The sequence below is a fragment of the Electrophorus electricus genome, chromosome 14, assembly GCF_041902795.1.
Source record: "Electrophorus electricus isolate QZ-2024a chromosome 14, ASM4190279v1, whole genome shotgun sequence".
NCBI classification, from domain to species: Eukaryota; Metazoa; Chordata; class Actinopteri; order Gymnotiformes; family Gymnotidae; genus Electrophorus; species Electrophorus electricus.
In genome coordinates this window covers 17,693,754-17,720,920 of record NC_137510.1, presented here as the reverse complement: position 1 = coordinate 17,720,920, position 27,167 = coordinate 17,693,754, and the positions used below count along the sequence as shown (strand labels likewise).

General features: G+C 39.9%; 1 protein-coding gene across 3 annotated transcripts in view; it reads right to left on the bottom strand.

Annotated features, from left to right (window-relative positions):
- The window catches only part of ascc3 (activating signal cointegrator 1 complex subunit 3), a 105,194-nt gene that overhangs the window by 38,171 nt on the left and 39,856 nt on the right, over positions 1–27,167 (bottom strand). For all 3 annotated transcript variants that reach the window (XR_014116799.1, XR_014116800.1, XM_027015427.3), the window contains exons 11-14: positions 18,520–18,684; positions 9,585–9,761; positions 9,420–9,491; positions 1,451–1,585 (exon numbers count right to left, since the gene is read on the bottom strand). Coding sequence is in view for 1 of the 3 variants with exons in the window: in XM_027015427.3 (XP_026871228.2) it covers positions 1,451–1,585; positions 9,420–9,491; positions 9,585–9,761; positions 18,520–18,684 (549 nt within the window). In the remaining 2 variants the exon portion in view is untranslated. The remainder of the gene's footprint in view (positions 1–1,450; positions 1,586–9,419; positions 9,492–9,584; positions 9,762–18,519; positions 18,685–27,167) is intronic.

The following is a 27,167-nucleotide window of genomic DNA, read 5'->3' as shown; positions in this document are numbered from 1 at the left end:
GCTCAATGCGAAGGGAACTCAAGGGGGTGGGACTAAACAGCTGTGTAGCCTTAAGAAAACCACTTGTCAGTGAGGCTAACCGGCAAAAACGGCTTCAGTTTGCTAGGGAGCATAAAGATTGGACTCTGGAGCAATGGAAGGTGGTCATGTGGTCTGATGAGTCCAGATTTACCGTTCCAGAGTGATGGGTGCATTTGGGTAAGAAGAGAGGCGGCTGAAGTGATGCACCCATCATGCCTAGTGCCTATTGTACAAGCCTATGGGGCAGTGCTATGATCTGGGGTTGCTGCAGTTGGTCAGGTCTAGGTTCAGCAACATTGTGTGCCCAAAGAATGAGGTCAGCTGACTACCTGAATATACTGAACGACCAGGTTATTCCATCAGTGGATTTTTTTTCTTCCCTGATGGCACAGGCATATTCCAAGATGACGATGCCAGGATTCATCAGACTCAAATTGTGAAAGAGTGGTTCAGGGAGCATGAGACATCATTTTCAGAAATGGATTGGCCACCACAGAGTCCAGACCTGAACCCCATTGAGAATCTTTGGGATGTGCTGGAGAAGACTTTGCGCAGTGGTCCAAATCTCCCATCATCAATACAAGATCTTTGTGAAAAAATTAATGCAACTCTGGACAGAAATAAATGCTGTGACATTGCAGAAGCTTGTGGAAAGGATTGCACAGCGAATATGTGCCATAATCAAAGCTAAAGGCAGTCAAACGAAATATTAGTGTGTGTGACCTTTTTTTTGGCCAGGCACTGTATTTCCCTCTAACAAAGCTATGAGGTGCCCAGTGACCAAACCTATTTCTGGTCAAAGCCTCCTTGAACATGCAGTGGAGTCATAAAGAAGGCTGGAGGTTTTGCACTCTCTGACATCAAGTGCCACTCTCGGCACACTTGGGAGCTCTCTCCCTATGCCACTGCACCTGAATGTTGCCCTCTGCGCATTTCTAATTGGCTGAGCTGGTTGGTGTGTGCACATCCAACAGGGCCAGGACTGATTGGTACTTGCCGCCTATCCCTGCACCTCCCTTGGCCTATGCTTCGCTCTCCTGCGAAAACCACATGGAAGCATGACGCACATTTAGTGGAGGAACAATGTGGCCATGTAGTGGGATGGAGGGAGAGGGGGACACATTGAATATTCAAACCGCACAAGGGACAATGTTAGGAATAAATGCACACTTTGCCTGGCCACTATATGCTCAAAATAAAGGATCTGTAATTCTCAGTCTGGGGGAAAAAAACAACAACAAAAAAAACCTTTTTTTTTTTTTGTACTACAGTTTATGACATTATATGTGCCAGACAACATTCTCCCAAACACACACTCACAAATCCCACATCATGCTACCTCATACATACTTTGCTATTGGAATGGATAGTTTACATTGCATAATGTTTAGGCTTCTCGGTTTAGGCATCCATTTATAAATCACCTCACCTGTTTCTCACACTGGCCATAATCTGGGCCATGCTCTGGCTGGAAGAACAATGACTCGCCTCGATTCTTGGCCATCTCAATCAGGCACATGGCAGTACGCACAGTAGAGTTTCGGGCGTGGACAAACACCATCACCTGAAACAAACGACCAGAAACACATTGCGGGGGGTTACAAAATAGGTCAATTTGCCTCATCAAGTCTGCTGATTGTTTCTGCTTCTTTACTGGCAACATGTACTAATGAGTAAACCAATTATTAGGTACAAGGTAAGAAGGAAGAAACAGTGGGCAAAATGAGAAAATACAGAGCAAAAACGGTGACCTAGACCTTCAAAATGTGATCATTGGCGATATGTTGAAGGTCTCTTATCACTTATTTATAATAATAAAAAAAAAAGAATAAGTGCCTGTGAACCCCACTGTGCTAATGAGAGGTGTCTTGTTAGGTGGACTAACAAACCATGTTGCTCTCTGTGACAGCTGGCTACCCATTTCCTTACAAAAATACAGCAACACTCTGGAGCTTCACTAGTCTAATCAATGAAACAAGCAATAAAATGACCGTCCTGTCTCAGAGAAGCAGTTAAGGCTGGGCTGAGCACAATCTCCTGTAATAATCATGTGATTACCCAGCCAGGCAATTAACATTTGACAAACTAGTAAAAACTGGCCTTTGCCAATGAAATCAAACTACAAACTGCCGCAACTCCTGTGTGTCAGAAGGACAGGAGATGACAAGATGCATGAATCTAGTAACTAACTACAGACTGCACTAAGTAACTACAGACCAAGACCTTTGCCCCCTTCTGTTCACCAATGCAGAAGCCTCCATCCCGTGTGACGTACACAGCTGGAGAAGGGCACAGAAGCAAACAGCCTTTGTTAAAGGACAAAGGAGGAGTGTAATTTTCCTATTATACTTCGGCTGCCCTTGCAAAAACAGTCAATACCCCAGACAAAAACAATCAATAACAGAAATACAAGACAGTTATGAGATGGTAGCCAAAGAGTTCTCTACTCCTCTTCTCCTGCTTGTCCTTTGAGGACATCATAAAGTACTGAAGCAGGGGGTGGGGTGGGGTGGGGTGTTTTGACAGTAAGAAAAAGTGAGAGATTATGTGAGAGCAAGAGAGGGAATAAGAACGGATGAGACAGAGAGAAAATATGGAAAGATAGTGAGAGTCACGTTTATTCTTATGAATCATTTCTCTCTCTCTCTCTCGCAGCACATACAGACTATCTCTGCACCACACAGAACTGTGTAGCTATGAATTCTGAGCTATCGAGTTTTCGATCTGAAGATAAAATGATTGCATTCCGCTCCTTTAAGACTTACCCCAACCATTCCACTTCTAGGTTCTGCTTTTATTAAAATAAATATCAATATAATTTTTTGTAATGTATAATCTCAAATGACATTGCGCAATACCACTAATAAAAGCGATCAAGAATCAGCTAAACTGTGGTTTTGTTTTGACCAGCTAGTTGCTCATTAGATCAGCATTTACCGAATGCACATGAATCCCTGTTCTCTCCAGATATGTGTATATACAAAATACACAATAATGCTAATATTGTGTATGTAAAATTGGTTATATAATGTATAAATTATCCAACAGACCATGCAAAACACATTGAGCTAACCAAGCTTAATTTTAGGTTATTTTTGCCTGCACCCCCCCCACAGAAGCCAAACCAAGAGAAACACAAGTGGATACACAGTGGGGACCAAGCAGTGCTCTGTAATTTTATAGAAAACCCATGTGTTTGTTTTGGGTTTGTTCCCCTTTGTCAGTACCTGGAAACAGACCCAGCACTTTTGTGTTCATCACAATAATTAAGGCCTGCAGATAATTGTTAGCTAATTAATTCATGATTACTAATTTAAGGACTGCTTTAAAAAAAATAAAATAAAATAAAAACCAACCCAAACACATCCTTGAACACCTGCCAACACAGTTCTCACCAATGCCCACAGCAATCTCTATTTTTTCATTGTACTAGGAAGAAAAAGGGAGAGCGAAGGAAAGGAGCTCAAATGAAGAGAGGATCTTGAAGAGATTCTAGCAGCTGTTCAACAAGCTGCTTTGCTAGGACTAACAACTGTGACAAGGTCTGAGGGCAAAAAGTGGGGCATTGATGGTTATAAAATTTTGTGAGGCTTTTTGTGATATTCTGCATCACATCCATGAACAATTCTGCCATCAATGATGTTTAATTGTTCCATAGCCCCGAAGAGCAGGTATTTTCTGGCCTTCAGGCTTGAGTAAATAGACAGCTTGTCAAATAATCCCTTCCTTTTTAGTGCTATTGCTACTACAAAGAGACATACTTTCAGGGAAGGGACAAGAAAACATCCCAGCTGATGAGCCATTTGACAAAACTCTATTATTTGGATAGCTACTCATCATTACTAACCTTGTACCGAAGTACTAAAGAGAGCTGTGCCATGGAACTGAGGCTTGGCATGTCTCTCCAGTAAAGCATGGCAGTGAGACTGCGAGCTCTAGTCTTAGTTTAGGTTAAGCTCAATTCTGAAAATTTAAAAGAGCAAAGCAGACTGAAAAGCACAGAGAAAAAGGCCTCAGACATGAGAGACATTCTGCGGGCATAAGTCTGAGACAGCGCTGCATGTGCTTGAGACAACAGATGCGCAGAGGTACAGTTTAGCTCATAACGAGCACCCACGCTATGAAAGACCACACACACAGCATGACCTTCACTGCAAGTGTGCGGATCTATTCAGGCCAATTAAAAGATGACATGCTGCTCAAGTTGCTTAGAACTCCGGGCTGACATCAGATGCCATGCATGCAACTTAATGCTAGTGACCTGTAAATTTTTCCTTCAGAGTTACCAAAGTCCATCATTGCATTCATCAAGATGTGCATTGTAGTTTAACATATTAGAATCTGTACAACCATAAAATGTGTATGGCATGGTTAAGCAACTAAAATCGGCAAAGTTGAACAGAACCATTGTAATTATAAGATTCAACACTTCTACCATTCTACCGGTTCTAATGGTTTTTAAATGGTTTTACATACAGTGTTTTGCCATAATCACCCTGTCTTGAAACGGTGTGGGCAAAATTCAGACTTGTAGAAATGTTCATGTTTAAAATAAGCACCAAAGATCTGGTTGTGTGAGGAAGACAAGCATGTATGATGGATGATATTTTCATTCATATGTTTATCATAGAATTAGTGTAATTACTAATAAAAGCACACCTAATAACTCCAGTACTCAACAACTCTCACTTATTATCCCTAGACTACATGTTTTCAGGAGTGTACAAAGCAACACAATTTATAGCTCAGATCATCATGTTTCCCATGTCTCTGGAGAGGATTTCCTATATCTTCATATAGCCTCATGAGCAGGACATTAATCTGATGAATCAGCTGAGCTGTGTCTTTGTTGATGAAGAGGTGTAAGGACATCGGAAGCCCAGTCGAGTGTATCGGTGGGACTGGGCCTGTCTGCTGCAGGACGCGTGGTGCTTTGCTGGGCAAATGAACACCCAGTTGAATCAACTGCACAACCCCAGGCTCAAAGGCAACCTTATGAACACTTCATGGCTAGAGAGCTAGGTCAACAGCGATGAATGATGCTGAACCACACTCCCTCTCTGTGGCAATAGCAATGTGAAGCTCCTGGACTCCAAGTCAATTCAATTAAACATTATTCAATTAAACGTTCAGATTTAGACTGATCTTGTTGTGCTGATTAGTTCTCCATGGAGTATAGTATCCATCTGATGAAAGACAGATGGGTGGATGACAGAACAAATTTTGATGATGCTGAGAAAACTCACACATGTCAAAGTTACAAAAAATGGCTTTACCACCACAGGCTTGAAGAAAACACAAGCAGTTTACACATCTGAAAATGAACCACCATGAGTTCTCTGGTTAAAAATGTAGAAATAGTAAAAAGCATCACCACTAAACTGTTTTCCAAATAAAAGTAGTTGACACAGGAAAATATTTGGAGAGATACAGTAATGTAAATACATTTGAGAAACAAACTCTACTTGCACAACTATTTACCTCTTTCTACGACTCATGTTATTTCTTCCTCTTACTCTTTTGCGGGAATAGAAAGGAATGGTTGCAAAAGTCCACAGACGTCTGTAGCATTATTTATTGGATCTTTCTTTTTTTCCCCCCTTTGGTTGTAACATAACTTAGAGGAGCCACAGGCTAGAGCTGCTGCCGGATTCTTCCTAAAGCTTATTAAAGTTCTGCCTGCCTTCTGTCTGCCGGCCCAGGTCCCAACAGGGGGACTAAAGGGGCTATTTCATAAAGAAAATTCTATCCATCATGCTCCCAGATGAAATTAATATATGTCACAGGCAGTTCTGACAATTTAATATCAAGCTGAGAGAGAAGAGGCCCTCCACAGAGCTATGGTACAGATATACTGGAGGCATACATACAGAGTCTAAACACTAAGATTTCCTCAAATGCTTGAACATGCATGAACAAATTGATAATACATATTGAATATTTATGCATAGAAATTACTTTCGGAATTATGTGATGTTAATACTGCATAACCACTATAAAAAGATACAGTTTTAGATGCGTGAGTAAAAGCCCAGAGAACATGAACATTCTCTTTTGAGGTTAACTTGATAGCAACCACAGCTGTCAACCAGAACCAACTGAGATGTACAGCATATAAAATACTCATGCATTATGATATAGTTTCTCCTACTACACCTTAGAGTGGTTCTATATTACACCATTTCCAGGTATGATTTTAGAGTTGCTGTTGGACACTGCAGAATTTCCCTGTCATTCATTCTCATATTATATATATATATATATATATATATATATATATATATATATATATATATATATATATATATATATATATACACACACACACACACATACATACATACACACACACACACACACACACACACACACACACACACACACACACACACACACACACACACACACACACACACACACACACACACAGTGTGCACAATTATTAGGCAAGAGAGTATTTTGACCATATCATCATTTTTATGCATATTTTCCAACTGCAACCTTTATAAACTTGAATGCTTTTTGGATTTAAGCATGTCAGGTGATGTGTATTTGTGTAATGAGAGAGGGTGTGGCCTAAGCAGATCAACACCCTATATCAATTATTAGGCAGCTTCTTTTCCTCAGACAAAATGGGCCAAAAAAGATTTAACTGATGCTGAAAAGTCAAAAATTGGTCGTCTTTCAGAGGGATGCAGCACTGTAAAAACTGCTAAGATATTGGAGTGTGATCACAGAATCATCAAACATTTTGTTGCAAATAGTCAACATGGTCACAAGAAACATGTTGAGAAAAAAAAAAGACGCAAATTAACTGGTAAAGATTTGAGAAGAATCAAACGTAAAGCGAGCAGGAACTCATTATCCTCAAGTGCTGTCATATTCCAAAACTTCAGCCTACCTGGAGTGCCCAGTAGTACAATGTGTTATGTACTCAGAGACATGGCCAAAGTAAGGAAGGCTGAAACCCAACCACCACTGAACAAGACACATAAGGTGAAATGTCAAGACTGGGTCGAGAAATATCTGAAGATTTTTCAAAGGTTTTATGGTCTGATGAGACGAGAGTGACTCTTGACGGATCAGACGGATGGGCCCATGGCTGGGTCAGTAACAGGCACAGAGCTCCTCTTCGACTAATGCGCCAGCAAGGTGGAGGTGGGGTACTGCTATGGGATGGTATTATTAAAGGTGAGCTAGTTCTTGGGTTGAAGATGGACTCAAACTCAACTCCCAAACTTACTGCCAGTTTTTAGAAGACACTTTCTTTAAGCAGTGGTACAGGAAAAAGTCTGTATCTTTCAAGAAGACCATGGCTTTTATGCAAAACAATGCTTCATTGCATGCATCGAAGTAGTTCACTGTGTGGCTAGCCAGTAAAGGTATGGCCCCTTTCCTCACCCGACCTAAACCCTATTGGGAACTTGTGGGCCCTTCCTAAATGGGAGATTTATGGTGAAGGAAAACAGTACAGCTCTATGAACAGTGTCTGGAAGGCTGTGGTTGTTGCTATACAAAAAGTTGATTGTCAACATATTAATAAACTGACAGACTGCATGAATGGAAGGCTTATTGAAAAGAAGGGTGGCTATATTGGTCAATGATTTTTTTTTAATGTCAAATGTTTATTTGTAAATTTTGGGTTATTTTTTATTATTCTCATGGAAAATTTCCATTTTTCATTTAGTTGCATAATAATTCTGCACACGAATAGTTGCCCAATAATTATGCGCACACAGATATTATCCTAATAAAGCCAAAACTTCACTTTTACTTTCTTAAATATTCAGGTTTGTGGTTTATTAACATTTTGGATTGCCCGAGAGCACTGTAGTTGTTCAATAATAAAATGAAGCCTCAAAAATACAACTTGCCTAACAATTGTACACATAGTGTATAGGCCAGAGGTAGCACATGAAATGGGATTCAGAAGACCAGTAGTCTGCTCACATTCTAAATGCACTGTTCAGGTGAATCATCCATTTTAATATGGTATTTTAATATTTCCAAAATTTGAAAATGAAAACTAATCTACCATTTATTTGGTGACTAATATATTCTGTATAATCCATGTGTGGTAGTGAAGTCATGTAAGAAACAGAAGGACACAGGAAGCTCTTTACTCAGAGCAGATGGGCAGAGGAAGAGAGGGCTGAATCCACAGCTTTGCCCCTCCGTTCTGGGCATGTGGGAGATGAAAGGGCATGAAGGGCAAGCAGACATGCAAGTACACACAAGCAACCCACCCCAAACACACAAGCATACACATGTGCATGCACACACACGTGACTAAGTCTAACATAATATAACTATACTGTATGCTACAAATTTTGGAACAGATTTTTTTTTTATATGCAGCAGCTAAAATATGACCAGCAACTAGAAAACAAAGCATAAGAGGATTCTTGAATGGTTAGATTAGGCTGCATCCTGTTGCCGGGACCAAATGATGCCCCAATCACCTGAGAGTCCAAGAGACTCTATCCGTACTCTCACTGGGTGGGAGAGATGCCATAAGTTACTCATTCAATACAGTGAACCTAACCAATCATGAGTGTCTGTCAAGCCACATCTGCCAAATTGGGTGATAAGCTCTCCTATGCTACAGGAACAGCAGCTCAGTTTTGTTCATTGGTTACATGCTTTGTGCTGGAGGCATAAGTTAGCCAGTACCCCTGCGTTCAACAGCTACCATACATTAGGGAAGATAAACTGGCACACTTATAAAAATAAACAAAAGAAAAATAAATTAAAAAAATGGAAAAAAGGGTGTGGTATAACACAAGTTCTTAAAAAAGTGAGTGAGTGAACTTGTAGGGTGAAATTGTGGCAGGGAAACATCGTCTTGCTCAGTGATTTGTACGATTTCAAAATTGAGTTCAGCAAGAAACACATGCCACAAATTGTCCTAGTGCAGTGAGGCTGCTCCAGTTCTGCACACCCTCAGTGGCAAGATTCCAGGGGTAAAAACAGACTGAGCCACTCTGGGTCTGATTAATAAGCCATCACCAGCCTTTGGCGTTTAATACTTTTCAATAAAACCTCATAAAGCCACCAAGAGATGCCCTTTCTTGTCACTTTTTATGACAGTCCTAAGGACACATGACTTAAATTATTGGTGAGTGATGACACACAACAAGAATAATTTATGTTCATCACTGAATGCTAAAGTTGGGCCTACTGGGCTGAGGACATCTGAGAGGTTCTTGGTTTTTCTTTATTTCTATCATCATTTACACAGAACAAAAAAAAAAATTATAATACTACTTTAGTATTACTAGTCTCGAAGGCTGAGAGTTTTTAAACTTGAGAAACTTGTGGTCTGAAGTACAAAGAAGAAAAACATAATACAATAAACAGACACATTACTAAAGGCTCTTAGTTTCCATAAAAATTACCTGGTGTCCAGCTTTAATCTGCTTCAGAACTTTGTCATAGCAAACCTCTTCCATGTCATGAAGCTGTTGAATCTGTAGAAGACACAGAGCACAGAAATCACAGCATGGTAACATGGCTTTATGCCACATTCAGTTAGAATGCAATATGTGGGATGGGCAGGTTACCTTATTTGTGGTCTTAATGCCCACAAAGGTTTGACCAAGGGGAACAGGCCGAAAGCGGCTGTCAAAGAAGAACAGGCCAATATAGGGGTTCACGTGCAGGAAAGAGGTCACGTCCAAGTAATTGGGCAGAGTGGCTGAGAGCCCCAGGATACGAATCATACTCTGAGTTGATTCCACCTGTGCACATGGACAAACATGCACACATGTACACACATGCACACACACACACGAACACAAAATGTAACACCAAGCTCTCAAAACAATTGGAAAACAATGCTTGGGATAAATAAGGTGGAGAACTAGATGTTACTCGAAACAGCCTGAGAATTGTCACTCAAAACAATTAAATAGTTGAAGCCTAATTCTGACTGATAAGGGCACCATTTCACATACTATGTCAATCAAAAATATTTACAAATATTTATCGGACAGTCAGATTATAAATCTCGAAGTCTGATACTAATACCATGCACACACAAATTAACTCATGCCTTGTTAAAAATCATTCTCTCCTAACCCTGTACCAACACACTCACTCACTGACTCAAATTTTTACATGCAAGCTACTTATCCATTGCTTCTCTGTTTCAATCAGTGAATGAGTGATTAAGAGAAAGTCACAGAGAGACATAACTGATTCTTATGTTGTGTGGATAACAGAAGACATTGGTAAGGCTTTTCCTATGATATAGTAGTTGTCTGGACAATCTGGATATCACAGTCACTCTTCGCCAGTAGGTACAAAGGAAAGCTAAAACACTCATTCCAGCAAAAGACAGTCTCAACACCAGTGTAACAGGAGAGCTCAGACCACTTCTGCACCAGGATAACCTAGATGGTGGCAACTGAGGGTCAAGATCTTTTGGAAAAAAATTAATTAGCTATTTCCCTAATCTGCACATCAGCTATGGCTTTCAGTATGATCTGATTTAAGTGTATTCATGTTGGACTATAACAGTTAAAAAAGTTTTATTAGGACAGATGCAATGTAATAAAACATAGCATAACCCACAAAGATGATGATACCTTTATGTTTTCAAACTGGTCCTTTCCTTCTGATGGAGGTTAATAATTACACTATTAACTCACTATTAAGTGTAAACATAAAACTTATTTCCTATGGATCTTCTTTTTTCTCGCGACAGGCCATGAAAGGCTTTCGATCACATTCCATAGACATTTAGCACCATGTGATGGGTTTTACCTAGGCGTGAAATGCAGGGCACTTTTACAGGTTGCCCTCTTTAAACAGCATGTACCCTGCTTTCCTAAAGAGCGCTGCTGAGTGCACTTTTACATATGAATGTAAGCAATAATGATCCTCAGAGGATATTTGTGATTTTACACAAATTGAGGATTCAAAAGAGAGCAAATACCTTATATAAAATAAAACATATTTATTACTTGATAAATACTGTGCAATGCTTTAATATCATTACTATCTGGGTTTTTATCAGCTTCTGTGTAAGCACCGAGACACACTGCAACATGACAGCAGGTTCACTTTAGGAGGGAATTTAATCTTTCCTCTCTTAGGTGCTAGGCATCACATTAAATTCAGTAACAGCTACTTACATATCCCAGCATGAACAATGCTTCTATGCCTGTGATCAGATTGATTAGGAAGCAAACCTAAACTGTAGCATTCCAAGCTTTAAATCAGTCTCCAGCAAAATACCTATGGCAAAGTACCTACTATCCTTTCTCAAAATATTCAGACAGATGCAAAACATGTGAATAATGTAAATATAATACATTGTAATATTTACATGACTGAACTTGATTTCATATTTCAATACATAAATTATTCAGTTTTTCACATATCTGTTAATTTCAAGATACAAATACTGTGTGTTCAGCTAAACTTAGCCATAAAGGTCAAACATTTATGTCACGTTTTTCTTTATTATTAGTATGTTTTTCAGAAGAACAAAGGGGTTGCAAATTAACCACAACTCAAACTTACATAAGAAGTATTCCATGATTAAAATTTGGTTTAAAATGTTTTTTATTTTTATTTTTTTTGTTTTATTAGCTGAGGTGTGGGGGTCAATGCATACCCTTTTGTTAGCATCCACCAATGTAAAGGATTCTTTTCATTGACAAAGAAAAGTTTGGAAGATCACTTCCAAAGTTATAACTCTTATTCTGTCATTGGAAGACCACAGGATTACCTACATGCTAGACAGAATATAGCAATAGAAATCATTTTGCTTCAAAGGCACTGGGAACATTTGCACACACATGCATGTGTTACAACTGAGAAAACTCAGAATGACCTTATAACACAGCTTCAGCAAGCGTAGTCAAAATATCTGCTATGCTTCACTGACTGCAGATTGCACAGAAATATATATGAAATGGATCTGAGGACAGGGGATTGCCTAGACAGCAAAAGATTCTATGAGCATTACATGTGAGCCTTGTTTTTGTTCCTTTCCTTGCAGGTGTAAAGTTATTCTTTGGATAGTTCAGCTTCCCCTCCTCCATCTCTTATTGATAATGCTACTCATTTCTCTACTACCTAAGGCATCAGTCTTGCTTACTATGCATGATCTCAATAATTCAAACTTTGTTGGATCTCCATGCACACGCACACACACACAAAATGGAGAACATAGGGAAGTCAATTTATGCACTGTTGTGGGCAGCCATGGTTCTAGACTGCTTTTGGGGGGGGGGGGGGGGGGGGAAGTAAAATATAATGGGTGGACATGCCTTTAGTCATATTTTGAAAGTCTGAACTATATTCAGATCTTGATTTGAAGAGGTACGCGAGGAGATGCCAATCCCCCAGTTAAAACGGGGACAACCACCTCCTTGTAAAACCTATCATCTCCCTTCCATCTTTTTTTGGATAAATGTGATGTCATTCAAGATGTCATCATTCTTTTCACTGCAACCATTTGTGCGATTTACACAATTTACAAGTTGCCTTGGGCATATCAGGAATTCTTTATGTGAAATATGAGGTGATTCCGTAGTGGGCAATGACCACCCCAGCACCTCCCAGCTCTGGCCCTGGCTGTGTGAGGCAGTATACGTCTGATGTACTTACTAAGCACTCCATCATTTAGGGCCATCTTCCTGTTATACACCTGGATCTTGGTTAGTTTCATTCTGGAGAGTGGCTCTGACGTTCACTAGTCCTCAGACCCCCTCCTTCCACTAGACTAGTGTATAGTCTCAGAGTGCTAGATTCAGGATGAAAACCTCCATGCATTATGAGGAGTTCCTTGTCTTGATGTGGCTTCTATCTCCACCTTTGGGCAGCCTTTGGCATTTCTGATGACTGGTAGAGCATAGGTTTTGATAGCCCAAATCTTGTTCTTTACATTCAGGTTACTTCTCAGGACTTGTCTTACTTGTTGTAGGCATTTGGCTATAGCTGCTTCGTGATTCCCATTTGCCTGTGGGATTCCAAGGAATGTTACCTTCTGGAAGTACAATTCCCTATGTTCTTGCTATCTTACCTCTCTTTGTAACCATCAGAATACACCTATCCAATATGAATGACATTCCAATTATATTGCTGTATCTCCTGGATGGATTAGTGAGTTGATGTCTTGTTCTCTTCTGGCATACAGTTTGATGCCAACCATGTAAAGGAGATCACTGATGGTTGTTCCATTTTATAACCAGTATCCATAGACACTCTTGGAAATTTTCACTGAAGGATTCAGGCCTATGTAGAACAGCAGCAGTGACAGGGCATCTGCTTGGTAAAACCAAGTGAATGATGACTCGTGCTATTGGTCTGAATTTGGGCACATCATAATTGAGTTCATGATGAAGGCTCTTAAGAGTCCTGTTAATGTTATTCAGTATCCATGTGTGGGGCACTGAATCATAGGTTTACTTGAAATCCAGGCAGTGGTGTTTGGTTCCTCTGGTGTCAGTGTCAATGTTCTTGCCCCGCTCATGTAACGAGCCATGTGCCTACTAATCTTAGCCACAATGATGCCTGTACAGCCAGTATTTGGAACGTCCATGGAATTGCCCCTTTCTCTGCGTTCTTCAGAAATGTTTGGCCATTCAGGGTTGGTTCCATTATCAGCTGCTTCATTTATGCCATGCTGTTCTTAGAGTGCAGTTAGCTTTTACAGTCAGTAGGGTCTTCATACTTTAGACCCTTTCTTGGACATCTGCTAGCATGCTCCTGGCTACTTGGTTCTGTTCAAGGAGGATGCAGTATTGTTGATGTTCATCTTGCTTATAGCCACATGGAATGAACCCGAGGACATTTTCAATCAAAATCTGTCTGCCTCTACCAAAAAACTAAAAATGTGGTGTCACTGGATCTTGCAGGAGAACAAGGATGCAAAACATATGACCAAATCAACATGGTTTACTGAACATAAAAACAAGTTCAGCCATAGATCAGTCCCGTGTTCTAAACCCCACAGAAAACCTGTGGGCTAAAATAAAGAGGAGAATGCACATGAGAGGACCTGGATGATCTTGAGTATGTAAAAAGGAAGGGTCTAAAATTCTATGCTTTGTATTCTTATTCCTTATAAGATATAATAGGAGATGACTATACTGTTTTATTGGTAAAGGAAGGCTGTAATAATTGTGACAGATGCAGTTTTGTTAAAAATAATTATTTCTTGATGAGAAATCAAATTCACACACCACATACTCTCACACACATGGTCATGCTGCCTCCTGGTTCTACAGATCAGGATTTCAGTTCCCAGAATCCCCTGGGTAATCAAGGAGAGGTCACCTTACCATCCACCTATCAGGGACCACTCTCCAGATCACCCTCAGAATACCGAACTGTTACATCTGTTTCAAATTCCACATCCCATATATAAAATGTTCACTCCCTTTGCCTTATTGTAAAGTATTGCCCCTGTTTATTCAGTGCATTGAGTAATCAATTCATTATTATTTTCTCATGTTTTTTACCCTGCTGTTAATTTACTTTTTGTATTTTCCATTTTGCCTGGTTTTCTCTCTTCTGGTTCTGATCTGGCTTGGCTCTGTTTTTTCTGTCACTGGATGTCCCCCTGGTTTGTCTGTCACTCTGTGCTGGTTTTGTCCCTCAACTGTGTTGTCCTGTTAAATGCCCTCTCTCACACACACACCTTAACCCTCAACTATTGCCTATATCGCACAGAAGCTTTCAGGCTGCTAGGAAGGAATTTCCAAATTTAAAACCATAGTAAGAAAACGCTTGTGAATTTTTAATCAGGTCTGTGGACCCGAAAGCTCTTTTAGGAACATAATTAATATTTCACAATAAGGCAAAACCATGAAGTCATTTGAAGGTCAAAAGTTGTCAGTGCAGATGTCTTAGATCAGGTAAAATCATGCATGTCAAAATTTTCACTGCAATCTAAAGATCAAGTTCTTTGATAGGCCAGGAAGAAGATCAGTACAATAGTCCATAAGGGTTGACACAAAAGTATGTACAAGTTTTTTTTTTGTTTTTTTTTTACTGTCAGCTGAAAATGTCATGAACCTTGGATATATTTATCATGTGACAATGTATTTATAACATTACTTATATAATTATTAAAACAATGATCAATGTCAAAAGTAACACCCATCTTTTTAAAACCTTTTTAGCCTTCACAGATTGACTAAGTGTGGCAGTGCAAGATTTCTGTTTGCCAATCCAAGTAACAAGGAATTCGGTTTTCTCTTTCTTTAACCACAGAAAAATTATGACATATCTAGGATTTGATGTCCTCCAAATGATCAAACAAGACACTGATAGACCTCCGAGGATCAGTAGCTAGGTTAATAAACAGCTATGCATTATCTGTAAATGTAAATGTATTTATTTATTCTGAATAGTGCTGGTCTCAAGAACAAGCCTTGAAGGACTCCACAAGACAAAGTTTGGCTCAATCATGATGTGTAACAATATTCACAGCCACTCGGGTAGGTCTGAAGACAAATTAGAACCGAGCTGAAGAGTCCAATCCAGGTCTGTAGCCAATGAAGTTGTATCTTTTAGTCATATCTAAAATAACTAATACAGATAGGTTACCTGCATTTTGAGTCACTCTAAGATCATTAATAACAAATAATTTATGTTATAATGTTAGAATGAACCTGTGTTATAATGAACTTGAAATCATTTAAGATGTGTAAATGAACAGAAAACACATTTTTGATGAGGAAAGGAATATTGGAAATTTATCTAGTTTCTTAAAATAGAAATGTTGAGATTACAGGATTTGAGGTTATAGGAGAGGCTTGATATTTTTCCATATTGGTGACTGATGATGCTCACAATGGAAAAAAAAAGAATGCAAAGGATCCAGAGGGCAGCTGGTGGTGGTGAGAAGTGAAAAAAAGTATTTTATGAATAATTGCTAAGAATGCTGACTTTGAGCTTCTAGCCTTACTGTGCACTGGGAGGACTATGACAAGTGAGAATCATTTGCAACACTGTCCCTAGTTGAAAGTATTTTACTACTTAAAAAGACAGCGAAGTAATCAAACGTGTCATTTAGGAGATCAGACTGGATATGGACACTATTAACCAGGCTGTCGATAGTGAACATGAAGAATTACATGATGTCTTTATGACTGTCAAAGAGGCTTGAAAAGTTTCTAGCCATTTTTACTTGGTTGTTAAGTAATTTTAGTTATTTTTCATAAAAGTTAATGTGCCTTGAAAGTAAGAAAGTTTACTTGCGAAAGTAAATTGTCAGTAAAATAGCACTTGCTAATGACTGCCAGTACATTTGCTGGAGGGCATTAGTAATCTGAAATTCCTACAAGAAAAATATTAGATACCTTGGTATCTAAAACAAAGTATCTAATATAATCAGATCTATTCTTGGCTTAGTTTATGTGTAGGGCCTGCAAAATGCTGGTTAAGCTCAAAAGAGCTCACTCAAATTGTAAAATCCTTAATAAGAGGTTCTTGAGGTTTAGGCAAATGTCCCCAGCAAGTAGTAAGTGGTGAGATTCAAAAAGTAAAAAGGGGAGCTGCTTCACGGATGGTACAGTGATCATTATTACCAAGCCAGGTTTCTGTTAAGAAAATTAAATCTAGTTCATAGATTTCAACTATCATACTATAAATGATGCATTGGTTCATGACCTTACATTAAGTACAGGAGGTTTTAGTGCACCAGATAGAGGTTTTTTTTTTTTTTTTGTTCTTGAGATTTTGATTTGCTAAGTTTAAGGGTAATGCATACAACCAGGATATTAAACTGTCATACAGCATAGTTTCAAGGTCGTCAGATCTGTGTGTTATCTCTTTGAGTGCAGTGAAGGAAGGGTCTGACACTGTCCAATGTTCATTAATCTCCTCAGTTTTGTTTCTCAAAATGTTGACAATCGATCTGAACAGATTACAGGCTCTTTCAGTGAACATTGCCATTGTTTGAGTGTGTCATAAGCACATGCATGATGTCCTAAAGCAGATTTGTTGTAAGCAAATCAGGTCCTGATTGATTTAGGATAAAAAATGTATTGAAACAAAGTAAGAAAGCTCTATTAATTTGTGAACTTGCTTTACTATATTGCTGACCACTAAGCAACTTAATTCCAGGGTTCTGAATTAATTTGGCTAGACATTGAAACTTGTTCTATGTTTTGAAATAAACAATAATGGAATACCAGGGGTGACTATAAATGTATTTATATAAGAAATACTGTTGACTGGGGGGGGAGGGGGAGGGGAGGGCATATGCATAGCTCTCTAAGTTTTGCACTGTTGACCTGATGCAAAAGTAGAAGACTTTGATACTGCCTACATAACTGAATTTATTTTACTACGCTAATGTTAGGCATTCAGAAAGCATGTGTGAAAAACATGTAACATTCACTAACAATCACTATCTAGGCAAGATGGGTCAGGATTATTCTTAATCTGGTGTTTGTTCTTAGCCCAAATATAATGACATATGGAGATGAACCCTGGCAAAGCACAGGGGCTGCTGGGCAACAGCACTGCATTGCATCTCTGACACCGTGTCCATCTTAATGAAAGTACGCAGAGTATACAACATTTCAGTTAAAAAAAACAAACAAAAAAAACCCACACAGACAATTTCATGCATATAAAGAGAGTCGATTATAATGACTTAGTATTTTGGTCTTAATAACCTTTCCAATTTTCAGGCATGGAGAAGAATAATATAATGGCATCGTGGCACCCTGATTACAGTCGAATGGAATCACAGGGTGTCTAGAGATTCCCCCCTCTACTGGAATATTATGACTTATCCAACTGGAAGTAATGGTAGAAATATAGATTTTATATGTTTTTGATTTCTATTACTTAGATTTATGGGGTTGCAATCTACATGAAAAAAAGCACTACATCTTGAACTAAATAGAGCACATGAAACATTTGAAGTGATGCTGTATGTCCCTGTTAAACTGTCCAGTAATATCTGGCTGTTGCTGTGGACAGCTTTCATCAAGCTTCATGTTAGAAGTACGTGAAAACATAAGAATATGAAAACACAAATAATGGTCAGATATACAGATTGCTAACCCCACTGAGAAATCCCAAAATCTTCTAGATAAGAATAAAAAATCTGACACTGTCCCAACATACTTTTCTCTCCTTGCTTTGCAACAAAGAGTACGGACACTTCCCACAATGCACCAGTTTAAGCTTATTTATTAATTTCCTCCTTGAGACTGACACTGAAGTGCAGCTTGAAAGAATGGAACATGAACATGGGACTCTCTGGAATGCAGACTCACATCTCTCTGCCTGTCAGGATTTGCATAATCACACTAATATCCCAAACGGCCAGACTGATTCCTGTAAGGCACGGTGCCAATCATCATCACCAGGTCTCTGTCACTCACAAAGCACACAAATGCAGATGTGTATGTGCATGCTCTCATACACACAAATACACACGCATGTACAAGGGCATTCGTGCACACATGAACACATATACATATGCATGTAAATTAGAGAATGTGGGGTGGGGTGTCTAACCTGACGCAGTGTGCGCGCCACCAGGCTCTCCAGGACGGGCCCTCTGTCCTCATGCAGTAGGTGCACCTCGTCCAGGATGAGCAGGCGCACCAGCTGAGACAGTGCCACGTCTCCCACACTCTTCCTTGTCACCACGTCCCACTTCTCCGGGGTAGTCACCAGCATCTGCAGGACACAAGCACATCAACTAGACAGAAAGACAGGGCTTGACCAGTGCTCTGGAGAATGCTTCAGAAAACATGTAAATACTGTAAGTGTAAAACAGGTGTAAATGATGCATGCAGATTGGGTGTGCGGAGCACTTTAGAAAAAAAAATGCATTAGGTCCATTGAGGATGCTTATATTTATATTTATGGCATTTGGCTGATGCTTTTATCCAAAATGACCTACAATTATGATTGAATACAACTTGAGCAATTGAGGGTTAAAGGCCTTGCTCAGGGGCCCAACAGTGGCAACTTGGCAGTGGTGGAGCTTGACCTTGCAACCCTCTTAATTCTAGTCAAGTACCTTAACCACTGCCCAAGCTTTTATCTTTTTATTTCAGATCTGCCTCTCCAAGATGAACACTATGATGGTGGAGTTAAACATGGTCTTTATTAAACACCTTACAGACTTGTGTCTCCCCACAAGGCTTTTTTAGTAGTGCTGTTTGGGAAATGGGCTCCGAATTAGTGACACACAAATCACGCATGACAATTGATATGAATTCTCCAGAACTGTTCTTCAGTAAATTAATCAGAATCCATCTTTATCTCAACAGTTTGGATACTTCTACCATGGCTTCACACTAATGTCAAGTATCTTAGACAGGCATATGCATTTAAGACTCATCTAATGCAGTTATTGCCATGCAATTAAAAAACATTTTAACCAGAAATACACAATAATATATAATTAATAGCCCAAGAGCTGTTTGCCAACATGTCTGAGAGTGTGGAAATTCCTATTAAACACTTTCAGTAAAAGCAGTTCATTAAATCCTTTCTAGTTTGCATTTAAATCAATCTGCCTGGCCATTAGAGACTGGTGCCAGAACAGAAACCGCGCCTCCACTGTTAATTAGACTGCCGCTAATCTAAATGGAAGCCCTGGCAAACAGGTAGCAGGGCCAAAGTGCTTACTTTAATTACAGTACAAAGCAAAGGGGGGGAAGAAAGAAAAATAAAAAAAAATAAAAAACCCTATAGGACTTCAAAGAGGCCAATGCAGTTTTTACCCCTTGTGATGATAACGCCACCCTCACAAGCTAGTATCACAGTGGCTTGCCCGAACATGGTGTGTTTCTTTGGCACGGGGAAATCCGCACAGTTCTAAAAGTATGCAGCGGTTGGGTCTGCAGGCCCTCACCGAACAGCACCTCCAGAGAGAGACAGAACGTGTGTCAGTAAGTGGGCCTGGCGCAGGCGATGCAAGGTGTTGGGTTGCTGGGTGATGTAGAGAGGGACTCCTGTGGAGGCACTGATGTGTGCAGGCGTGTAAAAAAAAAAAAAAAAAAAAAAAAAAAAAAAAAAAAAAAAGCCACTGGTGGCTAGGCATCCCTCCCCAGCACCAAGACTTATCTCTTAATTAAGGCTCTGTCTGTAGAGCTGTCTCGGCATCAAGACGCCTGCCACTCTGTTATTACGCAAGCAGCAAATATTTACCCACTTCCCCTGGGCCAGGGAAGATGTAAATGCGCATGCACATGCACTTACACACACACACAGTCACACACAGACACACACAGACACACAGACACACACAGACACACAGTCACACAGACACACACAGAGAGACAGACACTGCTGCCAAATGCTTTCCTGGCCTGCCCACTGTTTCCATGGTAACCACAATCCGTCTTTAGAGTGGGCAGAGAGCAAGAGAGCTGGGAGATCTTTCACTGGTAGTGATGTGCTGATGGTTTGTAAAGACAATGTATGACCGAAAAAAAATCTTTTTAAACTATGGATCATGTCCTAGTGAAAAAGAAGGCTCCAACATCAGCAAGACGGTAGATGAAGAGAAGGGAGATGAAGGCAGAGGAGATCCAAACACGTCAAATTCCAAACCTGACCTGCACGTTGGTATATTGTAATCGCTCTGTTGTTTTTGCCTGAAAGTATCAATAACTGCTCTATGTCAGAAATAGCTGCATGGTAATCCTTGTTTGTTCACTAAAAGCTCTGTGATGAGACCAGGCAAGACTGCAGGACCTCCACTCCAGTGACGCTTTAAGGAACTTGTCAAGCTGTCAAATGTAGGATGACAATTCAGCGTCACAGACGACAAGCATTCAGTGGCTAACTCCATGTCCGTCATTCTAAACTCACAACTCTTCAACCTGACTTCATCTCACCATGCCCTCATTATAGTAGCCTGATTTTGAGGTCTTTTTTCTTTTTTAGCAAACCTATAATCAACAACATTTTACTCGCAAGCACAGCAAGTCTGAAAAGCTGAACTACTCCCTGGTTAGCATGAAAGAAAATAAATATGGAAAGAATGAATGAATTAATTATTACAGAGGAGTCACGTACAGTTCGGCTCTAAAGCAGGGCAGTGGCCTCCAGGTCAGAGAACTGAACATGCATTCCAAGGTCAGCTTGCCTAGCGTTTTAGCGCTGCCTAACTTCAAACAAATGCAGTCCAAGAAAACACACACCACTACAGAGAGCTACTGTCTAAGTGCATGCAAGCTGGCCTGCTGGTGGAGCCATGCAGCTCAGTGGGACCAGACACCTCACACCTGCCACCAGTGTAGAGTGCACATGCACGTGGGTGTGCATGTGCTTGCATGCACTGGTGGCACATGTGGAGTGCCTATTCCTATCGCTGCTTTTGTGCCTCATCAAATTTGACATGAAAACCATGTCCAATTGCCTCCATCGGAAAGGGCTGACGCAAGACCCCAAGCATTGCATCTGGCCTCTTTAAAAACAGCGAGGCATTGTTTACTGGCTTGCCAGTGCGGATGGGGGAGGGAGCCGGGCTCAGGAGGAGAGCAGCAGCTAAAGGAAACAGAAGGTTACTGTTCGTGCCCTCGCGCTGAGCCTCATTACAGAAGTAGTGTACGAAACACAGGAAAAGAGCCTTGCTTGGCAGGGTCTAACCAGTCTAACCATAGGCTGGCTACTTTTTCTACACAACAAAACAGACAGCAGCTTTCATCAGTCTTGCTAGTTCAGGAGACTAACCCCCCACCCCCAAGTACAGAGCTCGTATTAAGTTAAATGCACTTCCCCAGAGATTAAGAGGAATTGGCCCAATTTCTGAGATTCACATCTCTCTGCATTTTAATACTTAAATGAGCTCTGGGATTAGAAAATATCCTCCCGAGTCTCAGATATGGAATCTGCATTCAGATTTTGGAGATAATATACATCTTATGGATATTTAAATACTTGCAGAGATACTATCTTCAGCTTCTCTGTCATTCACCCATTAATTTTTGTTGTTTCATTCATATGACCTAAAAGTTAAAGTATTTTTCAGTTCTTGAATTTCTAACTACTCAGCATAACATAAAAACAGAAGACTATACATACTGAAATTACAATGCTTTCTATATGTACATACATATGTGGTTAAGAAAATAAAGCTAATACAATAAAAAAAGCGGGGTCTTTCTTAAGCAAACTGCATTTTTTTTAGGCTTTATTTGCTGTGTTTCCTCTGAGCTAAAGGAGCAAACACAAGGCCAATCCCTCTATAGTGTCCAAACATGCAGACCTTGATCTGCTCGTTAGTAAGGCACAATTTGCAATGTTTTGTTAGCATTGCTTATTTTTATATCTAAATGCAAGCACAAATTCAGTGATCAATAAGGACGATATTTGTATAGCTGTGTGTACACTGTAACAGGCATTTTACAGTACAGCAGTTTCTATGGCAACAACTAAATGAGAGAAAAGGAGATATGCTGAAATCCAAGAGCTACAGACTGACAGGCTCGTGGACGGGAGAAAGAAAGGGACACAGAGAAAATACCAGAGAGAGAGAGAGAGAGAGAGAGAGAGAGAAAGAGAGAGAGAGAGAGAGAGAGAGAGAGAGATGGGCAGATAAAAAAAGGAGAGTGAAAGTAAAAGGAAGGACACAATAGATGAAAGAGGTGTTAAGCTGTAACCTGCTGCTTGTCCTCAGCAAGGCAGAGAGAGATGGTGCTCTGATGATCTCCACTGATCAATATCTAATGACCACCTTCAGGCGCTCAATAACGCACAACTCACTCCTGATGCTTCCGATGCCCTTCGGTGTAATTAACCAAAGTGACACAAGATGCCATTTGACAAAGGGGAAAACAGAGTTTAAACCAGATCTGGACCTGAACCTGTGTTTTCTCCTATAGCAACAGCACGGATAAAAGTACACCCGAGCCCCACCGATTACACACTCACATGCGCAAGTCAGGTACAGAAATCGCATACAACTGCAAGCAATAAAATTTCATGTGATGAACCATGAAATTTTAGTCCATTAAAAAATATTTAACACCGCTCCAATTAATGGACTAGTAAACGAAATACTTAATGGACACACCCAATAAACATTATTTGTATTTCAAATCCTTTTTGGCAGAATGTTGGCTAGAAGGTCTATTATTACACCACACATGTCACTGTGTGACATTTCACTTTTCAAACAGTGCAATTGACTGTTTTACTATTAATCTTAAAAATAAACAAACATGAATAGTTGTGTGTTTTGATAGAATAATCAGTGTTTAAAACAATAATGTGAAGGGAGGAGTGACCCACCTCTTTACCCTACCCATATAGACTGGTCAAATAGAGTGACCATGATGTCCATTTCTTAACTGCTTGCTTTGTCATCAACCCTTCATAACTCCTACACGCATTTTCTTTTACCTTGCACATGCAATAGGCTTGACTTCATCAAAATATCTGGGGGTGGGGTGTACTGATGAGAATAAAAGCCCAGCCCTTCTGTGCCAACAACAGTTTCTTATGTATTTCACACTACCTGTGGAGCCCTGAAGCTCTCTAGCACCTCCCCTGGGTTTGGGAAATGGCAGATTAGATAACATTCTGTGTCTGGGCTCCACAACAACCATCACTAGGCTGTGTGTCAGGACCTGGTGCCCCAGCTGCTTCTCCAGGCTCCTCAGAGCACTCTCCAGCACAGAATCGCTCTGTATTCTCTCCGCTACTCACTGCAGAGGCACCAGCCTCATTCTTTACAGAGCCTTTCGCCCCATCCCTGTCACATTCAGCTATGCAGGACTGGGGCTTAGATAAGGGGCTGATTAAGACTGCTCCCCATCGCATATGATGCATCAGTTCAAGCATTCAAGGGTGTGGCAGGGAGGGAGAGTGAGTGAGTAGATGAAAGAGTGAGTGAGGGAATGAAAACAAGGGGAAGGGGCCATCACATTTGGTTGCTTGTAAGGTGCACTAAAGGGTGTAGGTATTTCTTTCATCTTAATACTTCATTGGACATTTTCTGTAATTATATGCCAATTGTTGTAAACAAATTGATAACAGGTAGTAGCCAGTATACAACGGGTTTTATAAACTTGACGGATTGCCTTAAGCAGCTAGAAACATTTTAAAATAAATTCAATAATTTGGTCAATAACATTTACTTGCAAACCTCCCAGACTCCTGAAAAATGTGGATTATGATGCGTTTCAGACACATTATGATAAGTTTGACACCATTGCTGTAACTCAAGACTTAATTATCTTTTTCAGAATGTTCAGTCTGCACTGATGCACAGGGCAATCCTGATTACATGGACTCAACTTGCTAGTGATTTTGTTAAAGTAAAACAAAATGTACCAAGCAGAGAAGAGCAGTCATGCAAGACTGCAAGCATTCGCTCATAAAACCATTAGCAAATCTGACCAAACAAGAGCACACTGAGGAATTTAAGGATAAGGCTCTCAACAGCATAGATCAGAAAAGAAGACAATCATTACCCAAGGGCACTGTAGCCAATTCTTCATTTTAAATTGAAAGCCTACAGTCTTCTAGGTTACAGAGACCTGGAATGATTTCAGGATTAAAGCCAAAAGAAAGAAGCAAACTAGAGGCATATCCAGCAGGGCACATACTTCAGTAAGACTAGAGGCACCACTTCTGTAAGGAGGGGGACACTTTAATAAGAAATCTTTTGCAAAACTTGCCACACACAAGCAAAGAGCAAGCAAATTGAGAAATGAATTAAATCTGCCATGAAGAAAAGGAAGCATCCATCTAGGCATTCACTCATGAGGCAAAGTTTGCTCCGATTAAAAAAAAAAAAAAAAAAAAAAAAAAAAAAAAAAAATAGTAATGATGGCAAAAATTCTGTTTACCTGGTAATAATGGTTTTATGAAATATTTGGATACAAGAGGTGCAATTAAAATCAGTCTCCCCCATCCATACAGTTTTTAACATCATGTGGATGTTAAAAAGCCAGAAATTAAATTATCTGATGTTAGCCTACTCACATGGCGTGAAATCTGGGTTTTGAACACTAGTAAGTGTTATTCATGGTTATACAGGTAATTCAAAAGAACTCTGTGTTATCAGTGTGCTTTCTTCCCCAGACAAATGCAAAAAGAAAAAGGTTTTTGTAGTTAAAAAACAATTCCATTCTTCTAGATCGTTCTCCTAGATTCAAGCAGCTAAGCCATTTTTAATGCAAGGCATCCATAGATCAGTGTACTTCTACAACATTTTTCTCAATTGGAATGATGAGACAGAGATCAAGAGACAGAGACAGAGAGAAAGAGAGAATACAATTTTCAAGAGACAATGAACAGCAGAGCTAATATTTGGCTGAAGCCTGTGCTCAGTGTGTGTGGAGACTGAGCGATTTTTCTGGGTCTGTGTTTAAGAGGCCTGGTTATCTGGCCCTTGATCATGAGAGTGTCTGAACCCAGACTGATCTCTTTACCAGCCTGCCGCTTCTGTCTTCTCTTATCTGAGGAGCTATGCTGTGATGAAAACAACCGCAGCCTCAGCTCATTACGAGCCAAACCCAGTCTGACAGCAGGCGTCCGTCAGCACATACACATTCCCATTCCCGCTTACACACCTACATCCATCCAAACACTCATCTCGCCGTCTCCCTCATTCATCCACGCTAGGGTGTGGAATTGTTTGTTTATTCTGGGGTCAATACCAATTTTGTAAATCGATTACAATTCCTAAACAATGCAGAAGCCCCACCATGAATGAAAGAAAAAAAAAAAATCTAAGCAAAAATATCCACCAGGTGAATAATCATAGTTTTACATTACTGAAGGAAAAAAAATAGTTTTAAAGAACATTTTCCAACTCCACTAATAACGCAGCTCTCCCCTCACCTGCATAGAAAGCAGCTGTGTAAGTGCTGAGTGGAGAGCGGCAGCAGGTGGCAGTGAGACCTCTGTTTCATATGAATCTGAACCAACATGGTTTCCAGTTTTCTGCTAGGTTTTAACAACTGAAGACTCCTTTGTCACAACTCACATAATAAAAGTAACCCATCTTGGCATAATATGTATAAATGAAAATAGCCAATCTTAGACTTATGCCCTTTACATGATTAATATATAAACCAGTATAAATGGCTACATCATGCTGCTGAACAAAGAGGATAGGACACACTGTTACAGTGGATGAGCATGCCTTACAGCATACAAGAAGGAGAACATTAAGGTCACTGTGTAATTTAAAACATTTGATAGGACTGGATATTTTTCCTGAATCACAACAGAAGTATTCTAGATATTTGTATTCTCTCACAAAGTTTGGAAGAGCCATTTTGGTCAGATTCACAACGAATGTGAATGGCATTTATTTTACAAAATGTAATTTGCAAAGCCACTTTTTTACGAGCTGATTGATGTCACACAATACAGTGCCCAGATTAAAAAATAAAAATAAAAAATTAGTTCTTGCACTAATCCTTCCAAATTCTAATGTTATATTGCTTTAATCATGCTGGTACCATTATTGATAATGAAGCATACTGGTTTCTCCACTCTTGGTTTCTAAAAACGCAAGTGCCTGAAGTAATCCCTCTGCTATGAATTCATCTGTGTTATCTGTGGTAGCTTGTTTGAAGACAAGCTGACTTCAGCTGCTAGTCTTCCAAGAGATGTATAGTAATGCTGATTTAGGACTTAAAGTATCTGCTTGACCAAAGATCAGTTGTGGTTGCAAACTAAGTGATTTTGGAGAGCCTGACAGACAGTTGTTCACAAACCCAAACATACAGCTTTGGAAGAGTTTCCTCTGCAAAGAATGTATGGCTTGGTAAATTGTGTCTATAGTCAATTGTCTTAAGCAGCTGTTTGAACCCTCTTTTCACTACAGCTCTGAAAAGAAACAGATCGTTGGCTATTAAATGTGTAAGTACAGCGGTTTCTTCTTCTCACCCACTTCCCACTCTTTTTACATTGCTCTGGAGAAAAGCTCTTTTAGCTTGGCAGTGCAGTGATGTGGCTGTGTTCATGGTGGTGGGAGAGGCCCACATAGTCTGCCGCATCCCTCGTATTGCACACTGCACTGTGTGAAGTGATGCAACATGCTGGTCATGCTGCTAGACTTGGCAGCTATCTTATTTGAGCGTACACAATGTACAAAACACCGCGCTTTGTTCTGTGTATGACCTCAATGCCAAACCATGTCCAGATCAACGGGTGCAATTTCCTTTTAGAGACTGAATCACATT